General features: G+C 54.8%; 1 protein-coding gene across 2 annotated transcripts in view; it reads right to left on the minus strand.

The window, feature by feature from the left end:
- Window positions 1-24,438, minus strand: part of KCTD16 (potassium channel tetramerization domain containing 16) — a 51,370-nt gene extending 26,932 nt beyond the window's left edge. The window contains exons 1-2 of one of the 2 annotated variants that reach the window (XM_064724630.1): window positions 24,316-24,438; window positions 22,076-23,212 (exon numbers count right to left, since the gene is read on the minus strand). In XM_064724630.1, the coding sequence (XP_064580700.1) occupies window positions 22,076-22,904 (829 nt within the window). In that variant the 5' untranslated portion in view covers window positions 22,905-23,212; window positions 24,316-24,438. Of the gene's footprint in view, window positions 1-22,075; window positions 23,213-23,482; window positions 24,129-24,315 lie in introns of those variants that run through there. The other variant, XM_064724628.1, reaches the window with a different exon arrangement.
- Window positions 24,439-25,797: the final 1,359 nt, after the last annotated feature.

Here is a 25,797-nt window from a genome sequence, read left to right on the forward strand (position 1 = left end):
AACAGATTGCTGGTGCCAGCCCTCACCTTCCTCCGAGCTGGAACAATCGGGGACGTTTGATTGTTAGCGTGAGAGCGCCGTTAACGATGTGTTGATGAACACAAAGTTAATTTTCCGATACATTTCCTGCAAACTGTTTCCTCAGGAATTCTCCTCGGAGCGCGGAAAGCAGCTTGCAGGAGCTCCTGTTAGATATTGACTGCAGCTCGGGGATCATTAGGAAATGTGCTTGGGCTGTGTTTGCTGGGCAGTTCGCGCAGGGGAGGGCACAGCGAGCCGGGGCTGTGCCATCCGTGCCGCCTTCCCCTGCCCCAGAAAGCTCCAGTGCAGCCCCAGGGGAGCGGCTCCCTCAGCCGGGTCACGCACAGAGCGGAAATTCAATAGGAAAATGGAAATATCTTTCACTGCACCGCAGGGGAGAGCGAGGGCAGGGGGAACGGGCACGTGGAGAGGTGACTTTGGGACAAGGGGGCACAGGGAGAGGGAGCAGGGAGCTGAGAGCCAGCAGGGAATGCGGCGGGCACGGCCGGGCAGGGCCGGGAGCGGCACCCAGGGATGCTCGGGCAGCATCGAGGGCACAGCGCGCTGGGCACCACCAGCAAACGCTGCGCAGCTCCCATAGAGGAACACTTCTGAAAGGAGGGCATGGGAATGGGCTCCGGGAGGGGAGGAACCGAGCCTGAGCCCCCGAGCAGCGTCCGGAGCGCCGGAGCCGCTCCCGGTGCCAGGGCGGCCGTGCCGGGCGGGGCTGGGCTCGGGCAGGGACCGCAGCCCTAAGCGGGGAAAGGAGCCCTAAGGGGGGTAAGGGAGCCCTAAGGGGGGTAAGGGAGCCCTAAGGGGGATAAGGGAGCCCTAAGGAGGGTAAGGAGCCCTAAGGGGGGTAAGGGAGCCCTAAGCGGGGTAAGGAGCCCTAAGGGGGGTAAGGGAGCCCTAAGGGGGGTAAGGAGCCCTAAGGGGGATAAGGGAGCCCTAAAGGGGGTAAGGAGCCCTAAGGGGGGTAAGGGAGCCCTAAGCGGGGTAAGGAGCCCTAAGGGGGGTAAGGGAGCCCTAAGGGGGGTAAGGAGCCCTAAGGGGGGTAAGGGAGCCCTAAGGGCGGTAAGGGAGCCCTAAGGGGGCTCTGCCAGGCTGAGCTCCGCAGTGCCCGCAGCCCCAAGGGGGCTCTTCCGGGATTGCTCCACATTCCAGTGCTGAAAACCGCTCCCAGCGCTGGTACAGAGCGTGGGGAGCGAGCAGGGAGAAGAGCAGAGCTGAGGAATAGAGCAGGGAATAGAGCAGAGCTCGTGGTGGGGAGCAGATGAGCAGATGTTCCCCACACGGATCCCAGCACCCACGGAAAACGGGCACTTTGCATTCCTGTCTCCTGAATGAGAAAGCACCAACTTAGCAACAAAGCCATGGACAAATAGCTCGGGAATAAGGCGGTTTTCCAGCCCAATTCGCACTGTAGGCTGCAGAACGGGCATCGTGCTGAGGGATCGCCGAGGCGCGGGCTCTGCAGGCTGCTCAAGCCCAGAATAACGAGCACGTGTCGGGATTTCAGCGCCCGAGGCAGCGGCAGAGGCGATTCCCCGTCCTGCTGGGGCTGTAAAAGGCAGAGCCGCGTCCCTGTGCCCAGGTGCCGAACACAGACCCTGCGGGACGGTGGCCACAGCGACAGCTCGGTGCCCTCGGGCTCCTGGGGACCCTCCGCGGCCCGGCCCGGCCCAGGCACGGCACGGCACGGCACAGCACGGCACGGCACGGGCTGTGCCTGCACACGGAGCAGCTCCGGGTTCCCTGCACACCCCGCTCCTCTCCCGGGCCTTGGAGGGGAGCCCAGGGAGGGTCGGGTCCCCAGCCTGGGGTGCCCGAGGAGCTCCTGGAGGTGGCACTGGGGCTCTGGGCTGGAATGGGGCACAGCTGGGGCTGGGTGACCTTGGAGGGCTCCTCCAGCCTCAGGGATTCCGGGATTCTTCCCCTTTTCCCAAGGCCCCCACCTGCTCACATATAACAACTCATTTTCATTTACAGTTCATGACCTGATCTTCCATTTTCCCCAACACTGGAATATTTGCAGTCAAGGGTGGGGCAGGGACAAGGAGCCCATGAGCATCACCAGCTGAAACACTTGCCATTCTCTCTGATGGATCCCAGCTACAGGACACCTTGTCCTTGTGCATCACATCTACTTGGGTATGACATTTATTTTCATGTAATAAATGGTATGTGGGGGAGAGGAAACAACCAGATCCATTTTGTACTTTGGAATCCATTTTGCTTAGAAGATTAACTAAAACCACTATGAGTCTTTTTTAAAATAGTCATACTTTTAAAAATGGAAAAATTCTCACTTTTTCCTTTAAAATTAAAATTCACTGATGATACACACTCAGCAGTGAAACAGCTTAATTTTGCTCATCATCATCAAGAAGCTTTTGAGTGACAGAGTCAAGTTAAAAAGCCCTGATTAGCACATGAAATGACATAAAAGATCCAAACAAAAGCAGAGCTTCAGATCCCTCAAACACCCCAAATAAATAAAATGTTGGTGTTGGCAAAGCTTCTTTGTGGGATCTCCAATTCAGGAGAGAAAAGAATCCCCTTTTTCTCTTGGAGAAGCCTCAGGTGTGGCTACACACCAGCCAGCAATAAAACCTGGTCTGGCCAAGTGAGAGGAGTGAAGTGCAGTGTCCCCTGTCCCCTCAGCCTGGCCAGGATGATAAAGCAAATAATTGCAACCACTGTGAGGAACCTGCGAGTCACCAGGGGCTGCTCCTCCGAGCCCTCCCTGTGCCAGTGCTTTTCCCAAATACAGGGGTCCCTTATTCCTCGAGTACCTCAACGCCTCCCCTGTCCTCCAAACTACATTGGCTGAGATGTAAGACACAACATTTTCAGACAAAGCAGCCATATTCCAAAGGAAAGTCTGAGAGGAGCAGGAGAAAAGCACAGAAATGCTTCAGTCACACCCTGAGTGTCACCCAGTGACCTCTGAGAGCCAGCCTGAGCGAAAACAGCCCAATAAATTCAGAGAGGGGAACAAAGAGTGGTGGAAAAGCATCTTCTGCTCCTCTTGAGGAGCGCCAGGAGCACTGCAGAGCAGCAGCAGAAGGGCCCCTTTCAGATTTAAAGATAGATAAAGCCTGATGTTCCTAATGGATGATCACACTTTAAAATAAAGCAGATGTGATGTGCTCAGCTGAGCTGCCTCCCCTGACACCCCGAGCTTTTAGAACTGGCCTCAGCCCATGCCCACTAAAGCTCCATCAAATAATTACCAGCACTTTGGCTGGGCTAGAGCTTTAACCTCACACTGCATCATTTGAGGGAAAATTCAAAATCCAGTAACAGCTCCTTACTCATGGAGGGGATTGGAGTGGTCTGTGCTGCTGCCTCCCACACTGCCACTGTGTCTCCTGGACATTGATGAGCCCACAGAGCTCTGCCCTGGCTGCTCCCAGGGCGTTGGCACATGGGTGGCATCCAAACTGGGCAGAGAGAGGAGCTGGTGTCTCAGAAATGCCAGCTGGGCACTGCCAGCTGGGCACTGCAGCAGTCTGGGAGCTGTGTGCCATGGGGACAGCTCTGTGCCACCCCCGTGGTGGGACAGAGGGCTCAGTGACCCTTGGAAAGCCAGGGCTGCCCCACCAGAGCTGTCCCCGTGCTGCTGGAAAGGCCACTGCTTTTCTGGAGACATGCGACGTGCTCCCACTTTAATTTCAGCATGTGGATCAAGCAATTGTTTGGATTTTAATATTGAGTCTACGTTTCACTGATTTGCATTTAAATGTGTTGTCAGAGAACTTCCAGAAGTCTTTAATAAGAAGGGCGATTTGCATTTTAATGTGCACTTAAAGAATTTGAAGAAGTCTTTTCATGTGAGCTGTGTTATCTGAGGAGCGTTCACACTGGAGGGGAAGGAGAGATGCAAGTCCCAGCCTAACAAAACTGATTCTGGGAGAGGGAGACAGCCCAGCCTGGCTGGAGTGTGAGCAAAGAGATGGTCCCAGTGCAGTGGGGCTGAGAGGGAGCTGGGGAGGGCTGGGATGGCTGGGGAGCAGCTCAGGGGCTGAGCACTCCTGCCAGGGCTCTGAGGGACCCTGGGCTGGGACAGAGACCTCGGGGGGCTCTGCAGGGCTCAGCTGGGTGACAGTGGCTCACTGGCAGGGCTGGTGACAATGGCTCACTGCCCAGGAATGGTGACAATGGCTCGCTGGCACTGCCCTGCAAGGTCAGGGACACTCGGCTTCTCTTTTCCAGCTCCTTTCCCTTGGGCTTTCTCAGGGAGCAATCTGTGCCTGCAGATTATCTTAACAGCAAATTGAATTTCTACACTGCTCTTTGTGTTCCCAGCTGAGAATCAAATGTCTTCAATCTCCAGAATAACTCAGATGATCATATAGCAAAATCATAAGGAAATAAAGTTATAGAATATCCTGATGATCCACAAGGATCATTGAAGCCCAGCTCCTGGACCTGCACAGGACAATCACAGGAACGTATCTTGTGTGGCTCCAGATTCTGAAAACAGGCACAGGACCTACTCTCTACAAAAAAACCTCTCAAGTTCAGTTAATCTTGGAAGTAAACCAGGTCAAAAATCCCTGCATAAATACCCAAACACCCAGAGGTGCCCATTCCAGGCAGGAGCAGAGTTCCAGGCCTGCCTCCCCTCCAAGGCAGCCCCTGTGCCCCTGGCTCTGTCCCCTGCTGAACAAACACACGGCTGAGCCATGCAGCAAACATAAATCACCTGGGGAAACAAAGCCATTTATTGTTAGGAGCTGAGTCCTTCACTTTCAGTTCACATAACGTCACTGCACCCAGTGGCCCGGGCTGTGACCTCCTGGGGGTGCTGGCACTGCTGCCACCCTTCTTTGGCACTGCTGCCACCCCATCCTGGCACTGCTGCCACCTGTCCTGGGACTGCTGCCACCCTGCCCTGGCACTGCTGCCACCTGTCCTGGGGCTGCTGCCACCCTGCCCTGGCACTGCTGACACCCCATCCTGGCACTGCTGACACCCTGTCCTGTCCTGACACTGCTGCCACCCCACCCTGGCACTGCTGCCACCCTGCCCTGGCACTGCCACGGGGCTGGGCAGGCCCTGGCATGGTCTCTGCACCCTCCCTGCCCTGCCTGGGCCTGGGTGAAGCAGCTCCCCCTGCCCTGTGCTCCACAGGGGTGGCTGTGAGTTCAATCAGAGAACCAGGAGGGCTGTTAGGCCATCCAGCCAAGTTTGATAAATCCCAGAATGACAGAATGTTCTGTTGGAAGTGACCCACAGGGACCATGGGGTCCAGCCCCTGAGTGGGTGGCTCACACAGAGCCCACAGCCCTGGCACCATTAGCACCATGCCCTGCCCACCTCAGCCAATGCCAGGGCTAAATGCAGATCTATAAATATATATAAATACACTGAAATATGTGCCCACATGTCCAGCTGCTGCCCTCCCACAGAGCTGTGACCAGCCCGTATCCCACAGTGCAATGCAAAGTTTGAAAACTGCAATTAGCCAAGAGCAGACATATGCAGGGAGGCAGCACAGTAATTAGAGCGAGGCAAAGTGGGTATTCAGAGTTTCCATTCCATAACACATAATTGGCCCATAAGTGAGAGTGTTTGTTTGTTTACTCAGAGCAGGGTCACCCACTGCTGGCACCGAACAAAGCTGTCACGGGCTTTACATGCAATAGCTTCTGCTGCTTAAGCCAATTATTTTCTCACCAGAGATCAGAGCATCAATAAAGACTGACAAATAAACCAGTTCTGATCAGCTGAAATATTGGTTTTCTGGGGGTTTTGTTGTACTTTTACTGCAGTAAACAAAGCCAGTGTCACATCCACACAGCACTGCCAGCTCCTGGGCTGCTGCTGAGCCTGGCCTGGGCTGAGCTTTGTCCCCATCCAGCTGCCAAGGCCAAGGGCATGGAGCAGAAACCACAGTGCCAAGACAGGTTTGTGCCACCCTGTATTTAACCAGCACTTCCAAACCAAGGAGAGCTTCCCCTGTAGCAGAAAGCAGAACTGTTTCTGGTGGCTTTGGGTGGTCACAGTGACACAGGTGTCCCTGTGTCATTTGGCACTTTGTTCTCAGGGTGTGCAACGCACACCAACCCAAACTCCAGCTCCAAAGGCTGAAACCCAATAAAGGTCCCACTGAAATGATCTGAGCCCCACTGGCAGATGGGCTCAGCAGTGCTGGCCCTGCAGCCACCCACAGGTTCACCCATTTCCCTCAGGGCCTCGTGGCTGGAGCACATCAGCTCCAAGGGCTGTGGGACAGGGCCTCATCACGTGGAGCCAGCTCCTCTGGGGACATATGGGACACGTCCCTGTCCTGCAGAAGGAGCCTGCTCTGGGTGAGGTTGGATCCAGGTGGACGTGTTCAGAACAGCTCAGTAAAGATGTGACTCCTGTACATCCAAACAGCTTCTGGCAAACGGTGTCGCTCTGGATTTACCAGCTGGATGGCTCTGGAGTGGCTGTGTCCCTGTGCTGGCTGGCACACAGCAGGACAGAGCTGGCTGTGCCAGCCCGGCCACCCAGAGCGCAGCAGCACAGCCAGAGCAGAGCAGGGCACAGAGCAGGGCTGGGCACAGAGCAGGGCACAGCACACACAGCCCAGGGCACAGCACACACAGCCCAGGGCACAGCACACACAGCCCAGGGCACAGCACACACAGCCCAGGTCTCCCCGTTTGCATTCCCAGCTGGGAGGGGAAGCTTTGGGTTGGAGCTGCAGCCCCAGGGCCCTGCTGGAATGCAGGGACACAGGAATGTGGGGCACACCCCAGCAGCCCAGCCCCAGGGACAGGACACAGGGGGAGCCCCATTTTTGGAAAGGCCCTTGGCACACCCCTGGCTTGGCCCTTCTCTCGGCACTGGGGATCAGAGTGGGGCACACAGGGATCTGGCCGTGCCCACTGCTCACAGCAGCACCAACAAATACAAGCCAAGGCCTTACACAAAGCTCAAAGGAAATACAATTTTCCCCCACGAAACGTTCTTTAAGGTTTATCTTAATCTCTTCTTTTCAGTCACTGCATCCCTTGGGAATAAGCACATTAAACCACTGATGATCTGTACAAGCAAGGAAAGGCATTACAGTGCCATTATCAATAAAAACCAATTTAAAATCCTCCCAATATTTGGAGAAGAGCTACGGCACAGTTGCAAACAAAATCTCTGATCACTTTTTCAAACAATATTTAATCTGTCCTATAGCCATGGTTTGCAAAAGCTGCATCTGCAAACAAAAAATAGTATGGGACTTAGGCTGTCACTCCAGCTGAGCAAACACTTCCCAGTGTCTCTGATATTCCACTTATTATTCCATTTACTTGACTCACCAAAACATACCAGTGATTATTCCTTGCAGTGCAGAGAGCTGGCAGGGTCAGGTGCAGGAAATTTGGGTGCAGGAAATTTGGGTGCAGGAAGTTTGGGTACAGGAAATTTGGGTGCAGGAAATTTGAGTGCAGGAAATTTGGGTGCAGGAAATTCTCCCTGGCCTCACTGGCCTGGAGGTTTCTGGGATGGAGAGACAAGATCAGCACTGGGGGCAGAGAGAGATCCCTCCCATCCTGTACCCACAGAGGCTCAGGGATCGAAAGCAAGGTTTCAAACCCAGTGCAAAGTGCAGGAAATTGATATTGCAGAGCTTTCTAAGCCCCTGGCTCAGAAGAAGCAACAGGAACTTTCAAGCATTTCTGGCCCCCATGGGTACTGCAGCCCCGAGCAGAGGTGGTGCTTCCCAAAGCCCTAGCCCTCAGCCCAGCCCCTCAGCCTCTTCCCCTCAGCCCTGTCCTGCCCTGCCCAGCTGCTCCAAGGGAACCTGAATTAGCTCCAGCACCTCTGGCTATGGCACGCTCGCTCAATGTCATCTTACCCGGGATAATTATGGCAAATGCTCATTATCAGAAGTAGGTGGGAGGGTGATTCTGTGTGCTCCAGGGGATCCCCAAAGCCCAGCCCATCAGCTTGACTGGCCCAGCAAGAGGGGACGTGCCAGCCCTGGGGGGACAAGGCGTCTCACAGCTTTGGAGATGTGGTCAGGCATCCCTGAGCCTCCCTGCAGCCCTCAGGCAGCTCCTGCACCCTCCCAAACCCTGCACATCTCAAACAGTGAAGCAGCAAGCCAGGGCCCTGAGCCAGGGGGGGATCAGGGGTCCCTGGGTGCCCCCAGTGCTGCATTCCCAGACCTGCTGCATTTGGAGGGTGGGAACAGAGGCACCAAACTCCGTGGGCTTTAGCAGGGAGAGCTGTGATTGCACATTTGCATGCGGGAGAGAGGATGAGTAATGGCAGCAGGCACGAGGGAGGAATAGCTGAACCTGATTAGCCCACACCTGCACTGCTGCTCTGCCCTTGCCATGTGTTTGTGGGCTTTGCTGGGACCCTTCCCTGCCAGGCTGGACACAGGAACTGCACCAAGGACAGGGAACAGACAAGGATTTATCTTTGCTGGCCCAGGCACTCGATCACAGCCAGACCTCAGCAATATGTTCCTTGTTAGGAGTGAGCTGGGCAGACACTTCCTCACTGCTTTAACCCTCGGGAAATGTTGTTTTCCCCAATCTACAGATCTCAAACACCTCCAGCTTGTTCCAACCGCAGGGAGCTCTGGGGCTCTCCTGCTCTCTGTGCTGGGCTCTAAATCAAACACCAGCAGCAGCTGCAGCAGCTCCCCTGCCCAGCTGCACACAGCAATCCTCCTGCAGGAGCAGCTCCGTGTGCCAGGGCACTCCTCACCCTCCCAGGAGGTGCCACCAGCAGGGACAGAGCCCAGCACAGCCCAGGCTGGCACAGGGAGCTCCTGGGTCCCCCCGAGTGTGTGACACAGCACAGGCGCACCAGGCTGGAAAATGTACACAGGTGCTGTGTGCCAAACACTGGGGCCATCCCATGAAAATGAGGGCTGTGTGGTGGGTGTAAAATATTCAGGCGGGCATTAATAATTTGTAGCAGTACATGTATTTTCTTTCCATAAAAAATGAAACAAGCTTATAAATTATGATGAAAATACAACTCTGTGTTTCATGACAGGGTTAGAAAAGGAGGGTCAGCCTGGGGTTCTTCCAGCGCAATCAAGAGCAGAAGCCTGACCCTAACCCTAACCCTAACCCTAACCCTAACCCTAACCCTAACCCTAACCCTAACCCTGCCTCCCCATGAGCCTGGGCAGGGCTGAGCTGCCCTTGGGCACAGGGACAGCCCTTCCAGAGGAGATTAGGCTGAGCACATGGGAACCGTAAATAAAATATAGAGAGAGCAGCTTTAGGCAGAAATTGGGCTATTTCAGTCTGGCATTCCATGGAAAAGAGATTCTGAGACTTGTACATGAGCACAGACACAAATGCGCTCAGGGAAAGAAGAAATGACAAGCAGAGCAGTAACAACAATAGTCAGAGAGTAATTTGTTCTTAACCTGCTCAAAATAAAAATAACTGGTGAACAAGTTCACTCCTTGGACCATCTGCATCTCATAAACATAAGTTAGAATCCTGGCACCATCTGTTCCATTGGAATTTGAATGCCTCACCAATGTGCCAGCTCCCAGCCCTGCAGCAAGGACAGCAGCCCCCTCAGTACCAATCCTGTGCTGCGCCTTCCAGAGGGGATCAGCCCTTCCAAAGGGGGATCAGCCCTTCCAGAGGGGATCAGCCCTTCCAAAGGAGGGATCAGCCCTTCCAGAGGGGATCAGCCCTTCCAAAGGGGCATCAGCCCTTCCAGAGGGGATCAGCCCTTCCAGAGGAGGGATCAGCCCTTCCAGAGGGGATCAGCCCTTCCAGAGGGATATCAGCCCTTCCAGAGGGGGATCAGCCCTTCCAGAGGGGATCAGCCCTTCCAAAGGAGGGATCAGCCCTTCCAAAGGGGCATCAGCCCTTCCAGAGGGGATCAGCCCTTCCAAAGGAGGGATCAGCCCTTCCAGAGGAGGGATCAGCCCTTCCAGAGGGGATCAGCCCTTCCAGAGGAGGGATCAGCCCTTCCAAAGGGGCATCAGCCCTTCCAGAGGGGGATCAGCCCTTCCAAAGGAGGGATCAGCCCTTCCAGAGGAGGGATCAGCCCTTCCAGAGGGTCCCCATCACCACCACGGAGCAGGTCCAATCCCCTGGCACTCCCTGTGCCACTCTCACCTCCCTGACTCTGCTTGGTGGGACAAACAGATCTGAGCCCCCAGCCAGAGCCAGAGTGGCTGCTGAATGAAATCAGGTATAAGTTTGGATTCAATGGCAGAAAATGTCCTGTGAAGTGTCTAAAAAACCTACTTTGCTAAATGAGCCTAGCAAGATTTATCCCATCTTTTAATTAATCATTACTAGAGAGGTTGTTGAAAGTCTTTGCATATTTTTTATTGGTCCTAGTGGAAAGAAATCCATTTTAAAATGGAAATTAATATAATATCTGCATGGCCTTCTTCAGTGATTTTTTTTGCTTAGCAATATTGTAGAGTTACAAACCATACATCATGTCCTGTGCTGCTCAGAATCAATTTCTTCACAGAGGAAAACCAGAAATGTGCTCCCTCACCACTGCAGGATATAAAGTGAATGAAGCTGAGGGAGGAAAGAAAGGCAAAACATAACCAAGCAAGTAAATCTTACAGACGTAGCCCATATCCATTTTTTCCTGATCAATGGAACTCTGTAGGCATGTTCACAAAATTTAATTAAGTTCTGTTCCCCAAGAAATCTATGTGCAATGTTTCCCTGCAATTATTTATTTACTGTCTGCCATGTAGCTTTTAGCTTTCCTCAGGAGAGTGCTGGATTTCTGCTGCATTTCCATCAGCACAGGCTGCTTCCAAAGGCTTTGGGGGAGGGTTTGCTCTTCCCTCGCTGCCCGTGGGTTGATTGTCTTTTTGCAGAGAAAATCTGTGAATGTTTTTAGGCATTCTGAAATTCTACTTCAGCACCATGGAGTCACAGAAGCACGGATGGTTTGGGCTGCAAGGGACCCAGCCAGTGCCACCCCTGCCATGGGCAGGCACTGGAAGGGCACAGCTGGGTGGCCCTGAAGGTTCCCTGGAATTCTGCTGGTGTTTGTACCAAAGCCAAGAGCAGAAGCAGCAGAGGCAGTGCCCAGATGAAGGCCAGGCTGCTGTGCTACAGCCAGGGGCCAGGGTTGTATCTGTGCCAGCCAGGATGGGCTGATCCCTCCAGGTGTTGCTGGGGGCACAGACTCAAGGCCCTGCGCTCCTGTGCCAGCCAGGCTTGGGCTGATCTGTCACCCTGGTTTCTTAAGATTTCCTAACCCTTCTGATGTTGACATTCTTGTAGTGAACTTTCTCACCCGCTTTCTGTAAATAACTCATTGTTTTGCATTCCTTTATAAAAGAGAAGTTGATGGGCTGTTGGTTTGACCAGTGTCATTGGAGAGGTGGCACTGTCACCCTCCAATCCGCTGCCACTCTTGGAAATCTATAAATGTTGGAGTCAGAAAATAAACTTCCCTTTTTCTTCACCTTGAGAACAGCGGTGTGAGCTCATGTTCTTTCATGTCCTGTAGTGACACTGATCCCTGCAGGTTTTGTGGGGGCACAGGCTCCAGGCCCTGTGCCTCTGTGCCAGGCCTGGGCTGATCCCTGAGGGTTTTGTGGGGGCACAGGCTCCAGGCCCTGTGCCCCTGTGCCAGGCCTGGGCTGATCCCTGCAGGTGCTGCTGGGGGCACAGGCTCCAGGCCCTGTGCCCCTGTGCCAGGCCTGGGCTGATCCCTGCAGGTTTTGTGGGGGCACAGGCTCCAGGCCCTGTGCCCCTGCAGTGGATCTGCGGGCCTGGCACAGCGGGCACTCTCTCCCAGGGATGGGAGCATGCCATGATGGGAGCAGAGCAGCCCCAGGCAGCCCTGAGCCCCTGCCTTATCTGCAGGAGCCCGAGAGGCTGTGCAGCTCTCAGGGAGAGGTGGGCAGATCTGTCATCCTCCCACACGTGCCACCTGCCTGTTCCAGCCTGCTGGGGACTCGTGGGCTGCTGCTGGAGGGAAGGGAGGCAATTATTGACAGTTTCCAGTGGATCAGCTCCAGTCCTTCGAGCCTCGGCACAGCAAAGATTGTTTGGGCTTTGTAAACCCAGAAAACTCGTGTAAAGTGAACACTGATGCTTCCTAGGAATGGAAATAAGATAGAGCAGGGTTTGATCCTCCCCACCAGTGACCTCCACCAGATCTGGGACCTGGGCTCTCCCCAGCCCTGCAGATGTCACTGAGTTGTGAAAGTTCTTCCCACACGCCAAACTTAAACAAAATTTCACTCGCTCTGCACGAAATTGCACCTCTTGACTTCTGCCTTCACCTACAGGGCTAAAGCAGCAGATCCTTTAATCAAGTCTTTACCAGTGAAAGCATTTTTATCAGCATCCTTATTTAAATATCCTTTGTCTAGGCAAGGGAAGGCATAGAAGGTTTCTGCCTGCAGCCCCTGCTCTGAGGGAAGGGAATGATTTAATCCTCACATAACACAAGTGCATTGACTTGAGAGAATAGAGGGTTTGTTCTCCTGAATGCTCCCAAATTAATGAAATCAGGAATACCTGGAAACTGCTCTTCTCCCGGCTAGAAAGGAGAGGTTTTGCATGCTGGTAATTGTGGCTCTGCCAGGGAGAGTGGAGCCACCCATGGGCTGCACGTGGGCTGGGTTAAACAGTGCCCAGGGAGCTCCTCAGGGCCTGGGTACAAAACCTCTCCTTTAGGAGGCTGTGGCTCTAGAGGGGATGGCAGCAGTGAGACAAAGTCACCGTGGGCAGGGCTGGCAGGACGGGTCACACAGAGCCCTGGGGTGGCAGCAGGGCTGGGGCAGTGCCCGTCCCTGTGCTGGCACCGCTGGGGCATCTCCAGGGCTGGGGCAGGAGCATGGCCAGGGCAGGGACAGAGCTGGGAAGGGGCTGGAGAATCCCTGAGGGAGCTGGGAAGGGGCTGGAGAATTCCTGAGGGAGCTGGGAAGCGGCTCAGCCTGGAGCAAAGGAGGCTCAGGGGCCCTTGTGGCTCTGCACAGCTCCTGACAGGAGGGGACAGCCAGGTGGGCATCCAGGATGAGAGGGAACGGCCTCAGGCTGGGCCAGGGCAGGCTCAGGGTGGGCACAGAAGGAATTTCCCCATGGAAAGGGGGCTCAGGGCAGGCTCAGGATGGGCACAGCAGGAATTTCCCATGGAAAGGGGGCTCAGGGCAGGCTCAGGGTGGGCACAGCAGGAATCTCCCCATGGAAAGGGGGCTCAGGGCAGGCTCAGGGTGGGCACAGCAGGAATTTCCCCATGGAAAGGGGGCTCAGGCACTGGAACTGCCCAGGGAGGGTTGGAGTGCCCATCCCTGGAGGTGGCACTCGGTGTTCTGGGCTGGGGACAGGGTGGGTTTCAGACACAGCTGGGACTCAGTGCTCTGGGAGGGCTTTTCCAGCCTCAGAAATCCCAGGATTCTGGATTCTGTGACAGCATGTCACAGCCAAACTCCTGAGACAAAAGGAGCCCAACTTCCCAGAAGTTTTCAGCACCATTTTCCCAACAGTGACCTCTCAAGGAAGCCCAGCTGCTCCTAAGCAGAGCACATTAAATACATTCCCTGTGTCACAGTGAGAGATTCACCATGGCAGCCTTTCCAATTAGGCAGCCCCCACGGGAGCACGCACTGAGCTGCACAAAGGCTGGGCCAGCTCTGCACTGGGGAGCTGCTGCAGCTCTGCTGGGCTCAGCACAGCTCCTGCCATTAACCCAGGCTCCTCAGAGCTGCTCTTCTGGTGCTAAAAACATCAACAACAAAGGGCACCAATGATATAACAAATGGTGTTATTTATGCATAAAATTATGTTACCACTGACCACTGCTGGACCATTAATTCAGAAAAAGAATTCCCTCTGCAGTTCCACAGGAGGGCAATGGTCATTTATTTTCCCCACAATTAGGCTGCAACACCAAACCAAAGGAAAAAGCACCAGGCAGCCTCTGGAGGCCCAGTTCCCTGCACTGACTGATGGCCAGGAGAGAAAACCAAAGAAAACCAAAGCCAACAGACTTTTAGAACAAGCAGTAACTCCTCACATTCCTTGCTATTGATTTTGGCACAGTAGAACGAGGGGGTTTGAGATCTTCAGTGTTTCCCCTGCACTCACAATGGCACTGTGGGAGAAAACTCTGTTCCAGCTGTCTATGAAAGCCCCACCACGGGTCCTGCTGGCAGATTTAGTGTAAGTGGTGGTCAAAAATCCCATTTTTATAGGAGCATCAAAGTGCAGGTCTGTAATAAGCCACGTTCACCTCCCAGCCTTGGGATCAGCCCCTGAGATCCTTCTGGGACTGGTGCTGGATTTGCCCACACCAGTGAAGGCTCTGGGCTCAGAGAAATCCAGTGCCATTCCCTTTGCAGGAGCACAAACACTCTCCCAAGCTCTCTGGTGGTGTGGCCTTTCCTCACTCAAGCCTTGCTTGGAGATTTTTGCTTTGGAAATATTTAAAGTGCAAAATTCAGTCAAAATCAGCATGTTCCACTGGGTTCTATTTCAGCCTGATTTAATTCCACTGTAAAAATACACTGTGATTCAGATTGATGGAAATTCAATCTGAGGTGCTGAAATGAGTCTCCTCCAAAATATGCAGAGAGGATTTTTCTCTCTAAACTTGGCTTTGAGGCCCTGGCCAGGCCTGAGGCCAGGAGGGCAGGGCTGGGTCTGTTCCCAGCTGCAGCCCCTGCCCAGATCCAGGGTGGTGGGAGCATCCCTCAGGCTGCTGCTCCCTCCACACTGCTGTAGGATCACTCCCCAGAGCCCAGGATCGTTCTCCTCCTTGGGATTTAGTGTTTGGGGATGTTGTGCTCCCTTTCCAGCATCACAGCAGCAGGATTTCCAGGATGGATTGCAAACCAGGATGGCCACAGCTCCCTCACTTTGTTTCTGCTAGAGGAATTTTTCAGCTGCCCTAACAGCTAATCAATGAGCTCCTGGAAATCATTAATCATGTCGTTAGGAGAGGCAGGGGCAGAGCAGGGAAATCTGTAACACAAGGGATGTATGAGCAGCTCCTGGATGGGAGGACATGAGTGAGAGTCGATAGAGGGGTCACCAGGGCACCCTCCAATTGACCAATTTACATTTGTGGGCATTTCTACTCAGCTTGGACCAGCTCAGCTACTGAAATGCAAAATAATTCTAACAGCCCAGACTTCTCTCTCTCCTTCAAACACTGTTAGACAGCTGACTTAGCAAAGTGCTTTGGGGAAACTCAGGAAAACAGCCCAGCCAGGGCTCGGCTGGGCATTCTCTACTCCAGTCACTCAGGCCAGCTAGCAGAGATAAAGGCAAGGGACAATCACTCCAAGGGACTCCAGGAGCCATAGAACCGTGGGACCATGGAATGGTGTGGGTTGGAGCCCTGTCACCCCACACCTGGTTAAAGCCCAGAGGGGCTGGGCAGGCTCAGTAAGGCCCATGAGCCTGGTCCCACTCCAGCTCCTGCAGTGAGCCAGGGAGGGACACAGCACCCCAGCACGAGCTCCTGCACACACCCGAGTGCTCAGAGCAGCCCTGGGTGAAGCCAGGAGTGTTCCAGGTGTTCAGCACCTCCCAAACCATCCCCACAGCACCCTCCCTTACTGCGCACCTCTGCAGCTTCAGCTCCTCTATCCTTGGGCACTGGGAGCAGCATTAGCAGCCCTGATAATGGCAGCAATGTTTGAGTGTATTCCAGAATTAACTTGAGTGCATCTGAGAGTAGCAGAGCAATTGCTGCCACAGGATTCCTGGCTCTGGCCAGCTCAGGCAGCATTACACCTCAGTGACAATTGAAGTGTCTCCACCAAGCCTAAAGCACTTTAATCTATTTTCTTCCTTCTTAAAAAATACAATTTTGAGCAAAGAAGCTCAAAGAAAAAAGGGTCCTTCTTTCTGTGTGCAAAGATGTAATTTAGATTTTGCTTAGTGTCTGTGTATTTATTGTACGTGAGCCTTGAACTTGAAAAGCTGAAAAAAAAAAAAAGAGGAGAAACTGAGAAAATATTGTGGTTACAAAATTAAACAAACCCAGGATAGCTGGGCAGAAAAAACCCAACCTGCTGCAAGGAAGTGTTTGTGTGTGTGCACAATATGTTGTGGGATTTATTGAACGGCAAACGTCGGGTTTGTGTTTTCTCATTTGCACTGCTCACTCTTGCTGATTGTGCTTTGCTGAGACCCACAGGCACCTTCAGCGAGCTCTGGGGAGTCACAGCTCTGCGGGGTGATGGAGCTGCAGAGAGGGGCTGGGGGAGCTGTTCTGAGCCCTGCACAGGGTCACGGGGCTGCCCAGCCCAGGAGTGCCCTCCCTGGCACAGGGCAGGCACTCCCCGTGCCCACAGCCCTCCCTGGCACCCAGGAGTGCCCTCCCTGGCACAGGGCAGGCACTCCCCATGCCCACAGCCCTCCCTGGCACAGGGCAGGCACTCCCCGTGCCCACAGCTCTCCCTGGCACAGGGCAGGCATTCCCCGTGCCCACAGCCCTCCCTGGCACAGGGCAGGCACTGCCCATGCCCACAGCCCTCCCTGGCACAGGGCAGGCACTCCCCGTGCCCACAGCCCTCCCTGGCACAGGGCAGGCACTCCCCGTGCCCACAGCCCTCCCTGGCACAGGGCAGGCATTCCCCGTGCCCACAGCCCTCCCTGGCACAGGGCAGGCACTCCCCGTGCCCACAGCCCTCCCTGGCACAGGGCAGGCATTCCCCATGCCCACAGATCTCCCTGGCACAGGGCAGGCACTGCCCATGCCCACAGCCCTCCCTGGCACAGGGCAGGCATTCCCCGTGCCCACAGCCCTCCCTGGCACAGGGCAGGCACTGCCCATGCCCACAGCCCTCCCTGGCACAGGGCTGTTTCCAGCTCAGCAAACCCTGCCCAGCCTCCCAACAGGGCTGGGGACCCGGTGTGCTGCTCCTGGCCCATGGCCAGCCCAAGGCCACACTTTCAAGTACACGGGTTTTTCTTTTTCCCCCCTAAATGCCAGCTCTCCTTGGTTAATCTGTTAGTCATTACGGTCTTTTTCTGGATCACAGAGCAGCAGCACTGCAAGTGCCAGGGGAGGCTGTGCCTCCATCCCCCCCCGCTGCCCTGTGGCAGCCCTGGTGGCTGGGCACAGTGAGGATGTGCCCACGGCCATGCCCACAGCCAGGCCCTGGCTCCATGGGGGTGTTTGCAGTGCCCCTGGCACACTGCCCTCCTGGCAGCTTGGGGAGGGAGGGAAAACACAAACTGCAGGCCACTCAACACGTCTGCAGGCAGGGCTGGTTTATCTCACCAGCCACAAAGCCCCTTCCTTCCCCCAGTCGTGGGACAGAGGGACAGAGGGACAGAGGGACAAGGCTCCCCCTTGGCAGCAACCTGCCTGGCTGCTGTGCAGCTGCTGGGACAGGGGGCTGCTGCCATGCCCAGGAGGTGCCTGGAGCAGGGCACAGCTGTGGGCAGCACCAGGGCAGTCCATAGGGGTCACAGCCACGGCTCAGGGGTGACCTGAGGTACCAGTGAGCACTGGGCAGAGCAGGCCAGAGCCAAAGCCATCCTTGCTGCCTCCTCAACATCACTGTCTGCAGGTGTTAGAACAAACTGAGCCCTCAATCCAACCAGCTCTTTTGTCAAGTTTTGCTTTGCTTACTCACTGAGCAGCAGATTCTTGGCCTAATCTGACAGTCAGATTTGACAAAACTGGTTTCCAATAAATAACAGCATTTCTCATCTGTGGAATAACTCTAATCAACAACTCTGCAGGTTTTTCAGTCTGCCCTGACAAATTGGGAGAGCAAAAAAACTTGGAGCAAGGTCCTTCAGCCATGAACAGGCTGACAGACCTGGCTGGCTGCAGCCCCACCACCTGCAGATGATCATCCTGGTGAGAGGGTTTGCTTTGGCAAGAGGAACCAGAGGCATCAATGATGACAATAATTACCTGGAAACAGAAACATCTCCTGTCAGCGGGGAAGAAGCTTGCATTATTCATTGGATTAGACTTCATTTTGCTCACTTTGGGGTCATTTTGATCTTCACTGATTTTAAACCAGACAGAAGCAGCTCCTGGATCATGTGACAGTATTGATTTACAGAGAACTGGGTGATGTTCCTCTCCCACATCTTGCCCGTTTGACAGCACAGCTGTGGGTGTCACTGTGCAAAGGCTGCTCCGTTTTGTGAGTCAAATTTCTGCCACACAATGAATTTATGAGTCAGTGGTAGGCACATCAGGATGGGATCCTTTAGCTCAGCCACACATGCACGGTGACAGGCCCCAGCTGGCTGCAGCAACCCCAAATGGATCCTCTTGTAAAGCAGACACCAGGATTATCCCAGGGAACGGTGCCCAAAGGACAGGCCTTGGGAATGTCACCTGACATTTCCCCTTCCTGCTGCCCGTCCCCAGCCAAGAGGATTCATCTGCTCATGCCAGGACACTCTGCAGCCTGCCTCACAAACATCTCTGCCTATCAGCCTCCTGCCAGCAGTGCAGGGCACACCTGGTCAGCTCCTGCCCTGAGCAAGGGGGGCGCAGCATCCCCGGGGTCCTGGAGGGAGCAGAGCCTGCAGGAGCATCCTTCATCCATTCTGGGCTTTCAGAGCCCCAGCAACGCCTCACCTTTTCCTCTGCACATCTGCACTGCCTGGGCTGCTCCCTGTGTGCAGCTGGGAAGGGGCCAGTGCAGGGAAAGGCTCCACCAAATGAGACCAACCTTCCTGTCAGCCCTTGTCAAAGAGAGAGGGACATGGCTACGGGGTGCTGGGGCAATAGCCATGGCAGATGGGGCTGCCAGGCACATTTATGCCATGCCATGCCATCCCTGGCATGTCCCTGAGGCCCCAGCTGCCCCACCGGCACACACATCCCGCTGTGTCACAGTGCTGCTGGCAGGAGCCTGGCAGTGCCCGTTGTGCCCACGGCCCAGGCTCTCTCAGCAAACAGCCCAGGGCTGGCAGTGCCAGGCTCACCCTGCAAACAAACAGCTGGTTTGGGAAAGCCTCCCCCAAGGGGAGCTCTCTCTCTCCTACACCCCCCAAGAGCACGGCATGGCCCGTGGCACAGAGGGCCCTGCAATACTGATGGTGCATTTCTCCCCGGCACACGCTGTACCCGTGTGAGAGCTGCTCAGCTCCCACCCCCTCCACTCCATCTCAGCCACTTTCAGATGGATTTGAACATGAAAAATGCTCTTTATCTTTGTGCCAACCACAGGCATTTTCCTTCCCAGTGCTATTTGGAGCATACAATGTGTTCGGTGTATTGAAACACCATTCCTCCCTGATTCTTGCTCCTTTGGAACTAATCATCCATTTCCAGCTGAGAATATTTCCTCCAACAGGCCTTTGACAGGAGTTCCTGAGCAGCCCTGCAAAGACCACCTCTGCCTGTGCCTCCCCAGTTGTGTCAGACACCTCCAGGTTCAGGCCCATTAAGCTGCTCACAGCAGCCTGATGATTAATGCTTACACAGGCACAGCTGGCAGCATCTAAAGAAGTAATTACGGCTAAGCAGCTGCAGAGGAGATGCCATGCTCCACTGCAAAGCCAGATGTCAGTTTTATTGGTCCTCAAAGTTTCAGATGAAAGGGCTTTGGGACAACGGGAATGGAATCATTTCAGGAGATGCGGAGAGGGAGCTCCTTTGCTCCAGGTGGAGCCTGCTGTGAGGGGCATCAGCTGCAGAGCCCTGCTGTGGGGCCAGGGCAGACCCACAGCCAGAGCTCCATGGCACCAGCACCAGCACCAGGCAGAGCTGAACCACTTGGACAAGAAAGGGTCATCTGGCACCACAGCCACGGCTTTGGGGACACTGAAAAATCCACCTCTGAATCTGTATCAGTGTCAAAACACCACAAAACCAATCAGAGCCAAATCCAAAGCCTGCTGAACTGAATAGGGATCTTTCCAGGAACTTCAATTGGATTGAACTGATGAGAGAAGATTTTGTGACACCTGCTAAGGACTTTCATTCTCCAAAATTTCTGTGGTACCTGTCCTCTTGGTCCCTACCCTGGCTGAAGTGGTGTGGGAGCAGTGTGCAATCCTCTAAGGTAAAAATTTCAGAAATATGAAAATCAGGAGTCTGTTTTGCTAATTCAGGGAAAGCCTATGTTCATCCTCTCTTCAATTAGCAGAGATCATTGTGCCTATAAAGAACTTATATTTTTTCCTTATTTTAAATATAAATGCCAGCACAATTTTTCTAATCCATTCCTTTACCTACATTAATTCTCCTACTAGAACTTGTACAAGACACTGTAATTTCAAGCAGAAGCTTCTTAATAACACAAATCATCTATCCCTGTTGGAATATAAGCGGATCCATGACCTTAGAACTATTTTGCTAAGAAATCCAGCTAGAAAACTAATTTTAAGTAAACCTACAGATGTCAAAAACCCAGATGGCTTTTCAGGATGCTAACTTAAGCTTCATTGCATAAGCAGATTAGGGCTGCCTGTTGAGCCCCACACAAGAGTCGATGGCACTGAATCCATGGAATTACACCCAAACTGTTCACTTCCTGATGCATCTTCCATCGAAAACTTTGTCAGCTCCCCACACCAGGAGCCTGCTCACTGTGAGCACCACACCCAGGGTGGCAGCTCTGCGTTCTCCCTCCATCTCTCTATCTGTCCTTCTATCCCTCTGTCCCTCTGTCCCTCTGTCCCTGTGTCTTTCTGTCCCTCAATCCCTCTATCCCTGTGCCCTTCTATCCCTCTGTCCCTCTATCCCTCTGTCCCTCTATCCCAAGGCCACTGGCCAAAGCAGCAGCTGGCTACACTGATGGATGGGGCAGTTGTTCCATCCTTCATCCTCCTCAAATGAAAATGGAGGAGCCTCATGAACCTCTCAAAGGTTTCGGCACAGCAGATGTGCAATGATTTTGTGGTTCAGCCTCACGGGACCCAGATTAGCCCGCTGTTACCATTGGTAACCAGCCGTACCTGGCTATCAGGGGAAGTTAATGAGCCCGTGAGCGCTCCAGCTCAGGGCAGGAGCAGCGGGGCTGCAGGGTGGCTGCGGGAAGCGGGGCACACGCTGCTCCTGGAGAGGACACCTGCCTTTCCATGGCGTGTTGTGTAACAGGGCCCAGCCCCTGCCCCTCTCTGCTCCGAGCCCTCATTCCAGAGCGCAGCAGCTGCTCCGAGAGAGCCCCGCTGAAATGCGGCCAGAGGGATGGAATTGTGCTTTCCCTCCCTGCGTGGAAGCGTGTCACGGTTGCTGACAGATGGCTCGGCTGCTTGTGCCTGATGATTATCAAGCCTCTATTACCTTTGCAAAGTGAACCCCAGTAAAAGATTTTCTGTAATGAATTTCGCTGTGTTTGCACCCTCGGTTTGTGTCCCACACATCCCAAAGCGTGCGAGGCGCTCGGGCGCTGATTTACAGTGCCAGAGGTGCCGCGTCCTGCGGGCACAGGCACGGCACTTTCGGCAGTCTGTGCTGCCACCTAGCCAGGCCCGGCCCGCCGAGCTGAGCCCCAATTCACCTGCACAGCCCGCACGGAAAGGTGTCCCCGGACCTGAGCCCCAATTCACCTGCACAGCCCGCACGGAAAGGTGTCCCCGCACCTGAGCCCCGCTCCACCTGCACAGCCTGCACAGAAAGGTGTCCCCGGACCTGAGCCCCAATTCACCTGCACAGCTTGCACAGAAAGGTGTCCCTGGGTCTGAGCCCCAATTCACCTGCACAGCCCGCACAGAAAGGTGTCCCTGGGTCTGAGCCCCAATTCACCTGCACAGCCCGCACAGAAAGGTGTCCCTGGGTCTGAGCCCCAATTCACCTGCACAGCCCGCACAGAAAGGTGTCCCCGGACCTGAGCCCCAATTCACCTGCACAGCCCGCACAGAAAGGTGTCCCCGGACCTGAGCCCCAATTCACCTGCACAGCCTGCACAGAAAGGTGTCCCTGGGTCTGAGCCCCAATTCACCTGCACAGCCCGCACGGAAAGGTGTCCCTGGGTCTGAGCCCCGCTCCACCTGCACAGCCCGCACAGAAAGGTGTCCCCGGACCTGAGCCCACCCCAAGCCTGGCGGGCAGGCACCGGCGCTCCCCGGCTGCAGAACCCTCGCCCAGCAAACGGCACAGAGCAGCCCGAGCTCGGCACTGCTCTCCCCCTCCCCGTGCGGCCGGTACTTACGGTAGAAGACATATTCGGTGTAGCTGGACCAGACCTTGTCGTCTGTGTACTGGTTGACGAAGGAAGCCGTCACCGAGGAGTTACAGGCCACCATGTGGAATCCACACTCGGACAACATGTCAAAAGCCCTCTCCAGGTGCTTGAACTTGAGATAAAACCTGGAGGTGTACCTTTCTGGAGCCCTGTCCGGGTCTCTGCTTTCATTCAAACTTTCTCCAAAAACCTCTTTGACCAAAGAAATCCTCCCACAAACCAAAATCCTTGGGACCCTCCTGAATTTGGCATCTGCTTGGCTCTCCCTGCCAATGGTGCACGAGCCACGGTAGCCGATGGTGATGAATCCCCACTTGCGGTCAGGCGGCAGCAGTGATGGGGGGCAGATTCTGGTGTCACTGCCCTGGGACACCTCTTCGTAGTCACTGTGGCAATAATCATCAGGGCTTTGCTTGCTGTCGTCGGGAGTCAGGAGCTTGACCAGGTCCGGGAGCTGGAAGTACTCAGCCTCCCTCCTGAGCCTTCCCTTCTCTGGGAAGTGGTCGGGCAGAACCACTTGCTTGTCCCTGAGATAGTCCAGAATATAGCGGAACAGGAAACCATCTCTGTCGATGAAGAATCTTCCCTTGGAGTCCTTGGCCAGATCGTTGGCCGTGTCTCTCTTTGGGGTGAACATTTTCCAGAGCAGGGAGTGAGGGGTGCCAACCAAGGTGGAGTGGCGAGTGAAGTAAACCTGGCCGCCCACGTTGAGCTCCACCACCTCGGGGAAGGAGGGCAGCCCTGGCCCCTGCTCCCGGGCAGGAAGGTAAGTCCTGCAGTTGCCACTTAGAGCCATTGTAGTTTAAACTGGAAATCAGCAGCACGGAGAAGCAGGACTGTCAATCACATCAGAGGGTAGAATAAAGCTCCCAGTATTAAGAAGAAACAAGGGGGAAATGAAAATTGAGAAAATAAAAATAGCCAATAGGATTGTTTAAAAGAAAAATCTGAATTGTCCATGAGTGACAGTGTGGCAGAAGTGGTTTATACACAGAGCCACGGAGGCTGGAGAGCAATCACCTCATGACATGCAATCACATCATCAGATCTTCCAACAAAGCCATCAAAATCAAGGTCAAGCCAAGCCTATGGTCATTCACAGGTCTGTGAAAAGGGGAAGCAAAACAAGACACAAATTACTCTTTAAGCATCACAGCTGCTGCAACAGAGCAAAGCAGAGCAGTCTGTAGAGCCAAGCTAAATCTGCTAAATAGGTCTCTCTATTTTGGCAAGTTCTACGCTTCTATTTCACAAGTATTCATCAATGGAAGGGCTACATATGACTACACTGTTTAAAAGCAACTGCAGACTTCATCTTTAAAGAAACATCTAAATTAGACATGCACATGAGGGAACAAGAACGGGTAGTCTTACCTTGGTAACAATTAATGCATAGCTCTTGTAAAGAAAACCAAAATGTCAAGACACTCAGAACACACATACAGGCACACAGGGTCCGGGTAGTGTGAATCCGATCCCAGCAAGGGACAGCAAAGGCAAGAGAAGTGCTCTTAGCAGCATCCACGGAGGTCTCAAGTGTTAAACCGAGTCACAGGGAAGTTAACCGTGGCGGGTGACGAGGAAACCAGTACATACAGCACGGCGGAAAAAAAATAAATAAATAAACAAACAAACAAATAAATGAAATAATTCCCGAGCGGATGCGCCGGGCTGGGGGAGCGGGAGGGCAGCGGGGGCCGGCCCCGATGACTTGCAGAAAGCCCGCAGCCTGCGCTAGGCACTGCCGGGCTCCGGCGGCTCCCGCGGCGGCAGCGCGGCCGGCGGCTCCCCCATGGCCCCCGGGACCGCGGGCACCGCCGGGGCCGCCCCGCGCCGGCTCCGCTCCGCCCCGCTGCGCGCTCCGGGCTCCGCTCAGCGCTCAGCGGCGCGGGGCCGCCAGCGCGGAGGGCGATGCCGATTGCATCATCTTAAAGGAGTCGGGCCGGGATGGGCACCGCGTCCCGCACCGGCACCGGCACGGGGCAGCGCGGCGAGCGGGCAGCGCCGGGCACTGCACAGGCGGGCACGGCAGGGCGCGCACAGCCCGGGCAGCACCGCGGACAACGCCGGTCCCCGCCGGTCCCCGCCGGGCCGGGCCGGGCCGGGCAGCGCCGCCGCCCGCCGCTCACCGCCCGAGCTGCGGTGCAGTCCCTCCCGCTCCGTCCCCTCGGCCGGCAGCGCCCGTCCCCTGCCCGCCCCCAACGTGCCTGTCCCGGCTCCGCGGGGGCTCCCGGTGCGCGGCCGCGGCTGCCGGCCAGGAGCGGGACTCGCTCCCGCTGCCGCCGCTGCTCATCTCCCGGAGCCGGCGGGGAGGGGACCGGCCGCGGGGCGCGGGAGGAGGAGGAGGGACCGGGGGCGGCTCCGGCGGTGCGGAGGACCCGCTGTACTTGTGGGGCTCTCACGGGGAGAGCCGCGGGCGCGCCCGCACCGCCACCTCGTGTCCGTCCCCGCTGCTCGGCCCGGGCGCTGCGGGCACGGAGAGAGGAGCCGGCATCCCGGCGGCAGCCGAAACCCAGCGGAGGAGCTGCGGGAGCGGCTCCCCCGAGCACCCCACACTGCCGGGCATCCGCGGGAACGGGGCAGCACGGCCCCCTGACAGCTCACACCGCTTCTGGGCAAAAATACTCTTCTCGGAATGATAACACACGAGAAAAGAAAGCCTTTTACTCAAAGGTGGCTAAAATTAAAGATTTTAATTTTAGTGAAGTCTCTCTCTGATGGAGTCACCATGCAGGGGTAGATTTTGCTGACTGCACTTAAGTTCACGGATTCACAGAATATTCTGAGTTGGAAGGGTCAAGGATCATGGAGTCCAGCTCTTAAGTAAATCCACACAGGAATCGAATCCACAACCTTGGTGTATTAGCACCAGCTGAGGCTGCAAATAATCATGGCCATAATTTAAAAACATGGCCATAATTTAAAAGAAAATAGCCAAAAGAATAATTTTCAAGGCTAAGACAGAAAATCATTACTTGTGTACCTACAGACTTTTCAAATTAAATCTGAAAGCTGAACAGTAAATCAATTAACTGTTGATTTTTACCTCAATTCATTAATTCTGAAGCAACTGCTGCACTCCTGAACAAAATCTGTCTCTCAGTTCAGGATCCTTATTTTCAAACCAGCAGAATCTGGTGTCACTACAGAGTGTGCTGGTTGTGCCTCAGAAAAACCCAAGTCCTGTGTCCTGCCCTTGTGGCTCTGCAGAGCAGCTGAAGCAGTGCAGGTCAAGGGCTCCACAACCCCTGCACAGGGGATTTAAAGGTGGGATGTGAGATCATGTTCGCTTAAATGTCTTCATTACTTTTTTAAGAGCCTGGTGCAGTCGGTGCAGACAGGATTTAACACCTGCGTGACCAGCCAGAGAGATCGACAGCTGCCTCTGGGAGTGTCAGTGCTGTACCTGTTCACAGCAGGGAGAATTGCATCAGCTTTTGCTAACATTTAAGTTGGCCGTGCTAGTTCATATGTGGCAATCTAATTAAAATCCATTTTCATACTGGCAGGGCTTGAGGAATCCATTCCCTGTCCCCAGTAAGAGCTGATGGTGCTCAAACTGGCACGGAAGCGTTTGTGATGTCGCTGTTTGTGATGTCCCTGTGACAACAAGCCACGGCCCGAGGCTGGGGGTGGTGCTCAGCCCAGCACTGCTGGGGCCAGGACACCACACCTGGGGATGTGCAGGT

Source organism: Zonotrichia leucophrys, chromosome 13 (genome assembly GCF_028769735.1).
Source record: "Zonotrichia leucophrys gambelii isolate GWCS_2022_RI chromosome 13, RI_Zleu_2.0, whole genome shotgun sequence".
NCBI lineage: Eukaryota > Metazoa > Chordata > Aves > Passeriformes > Passerellidae > Zonotrichia > Zonotrichia leucophrys.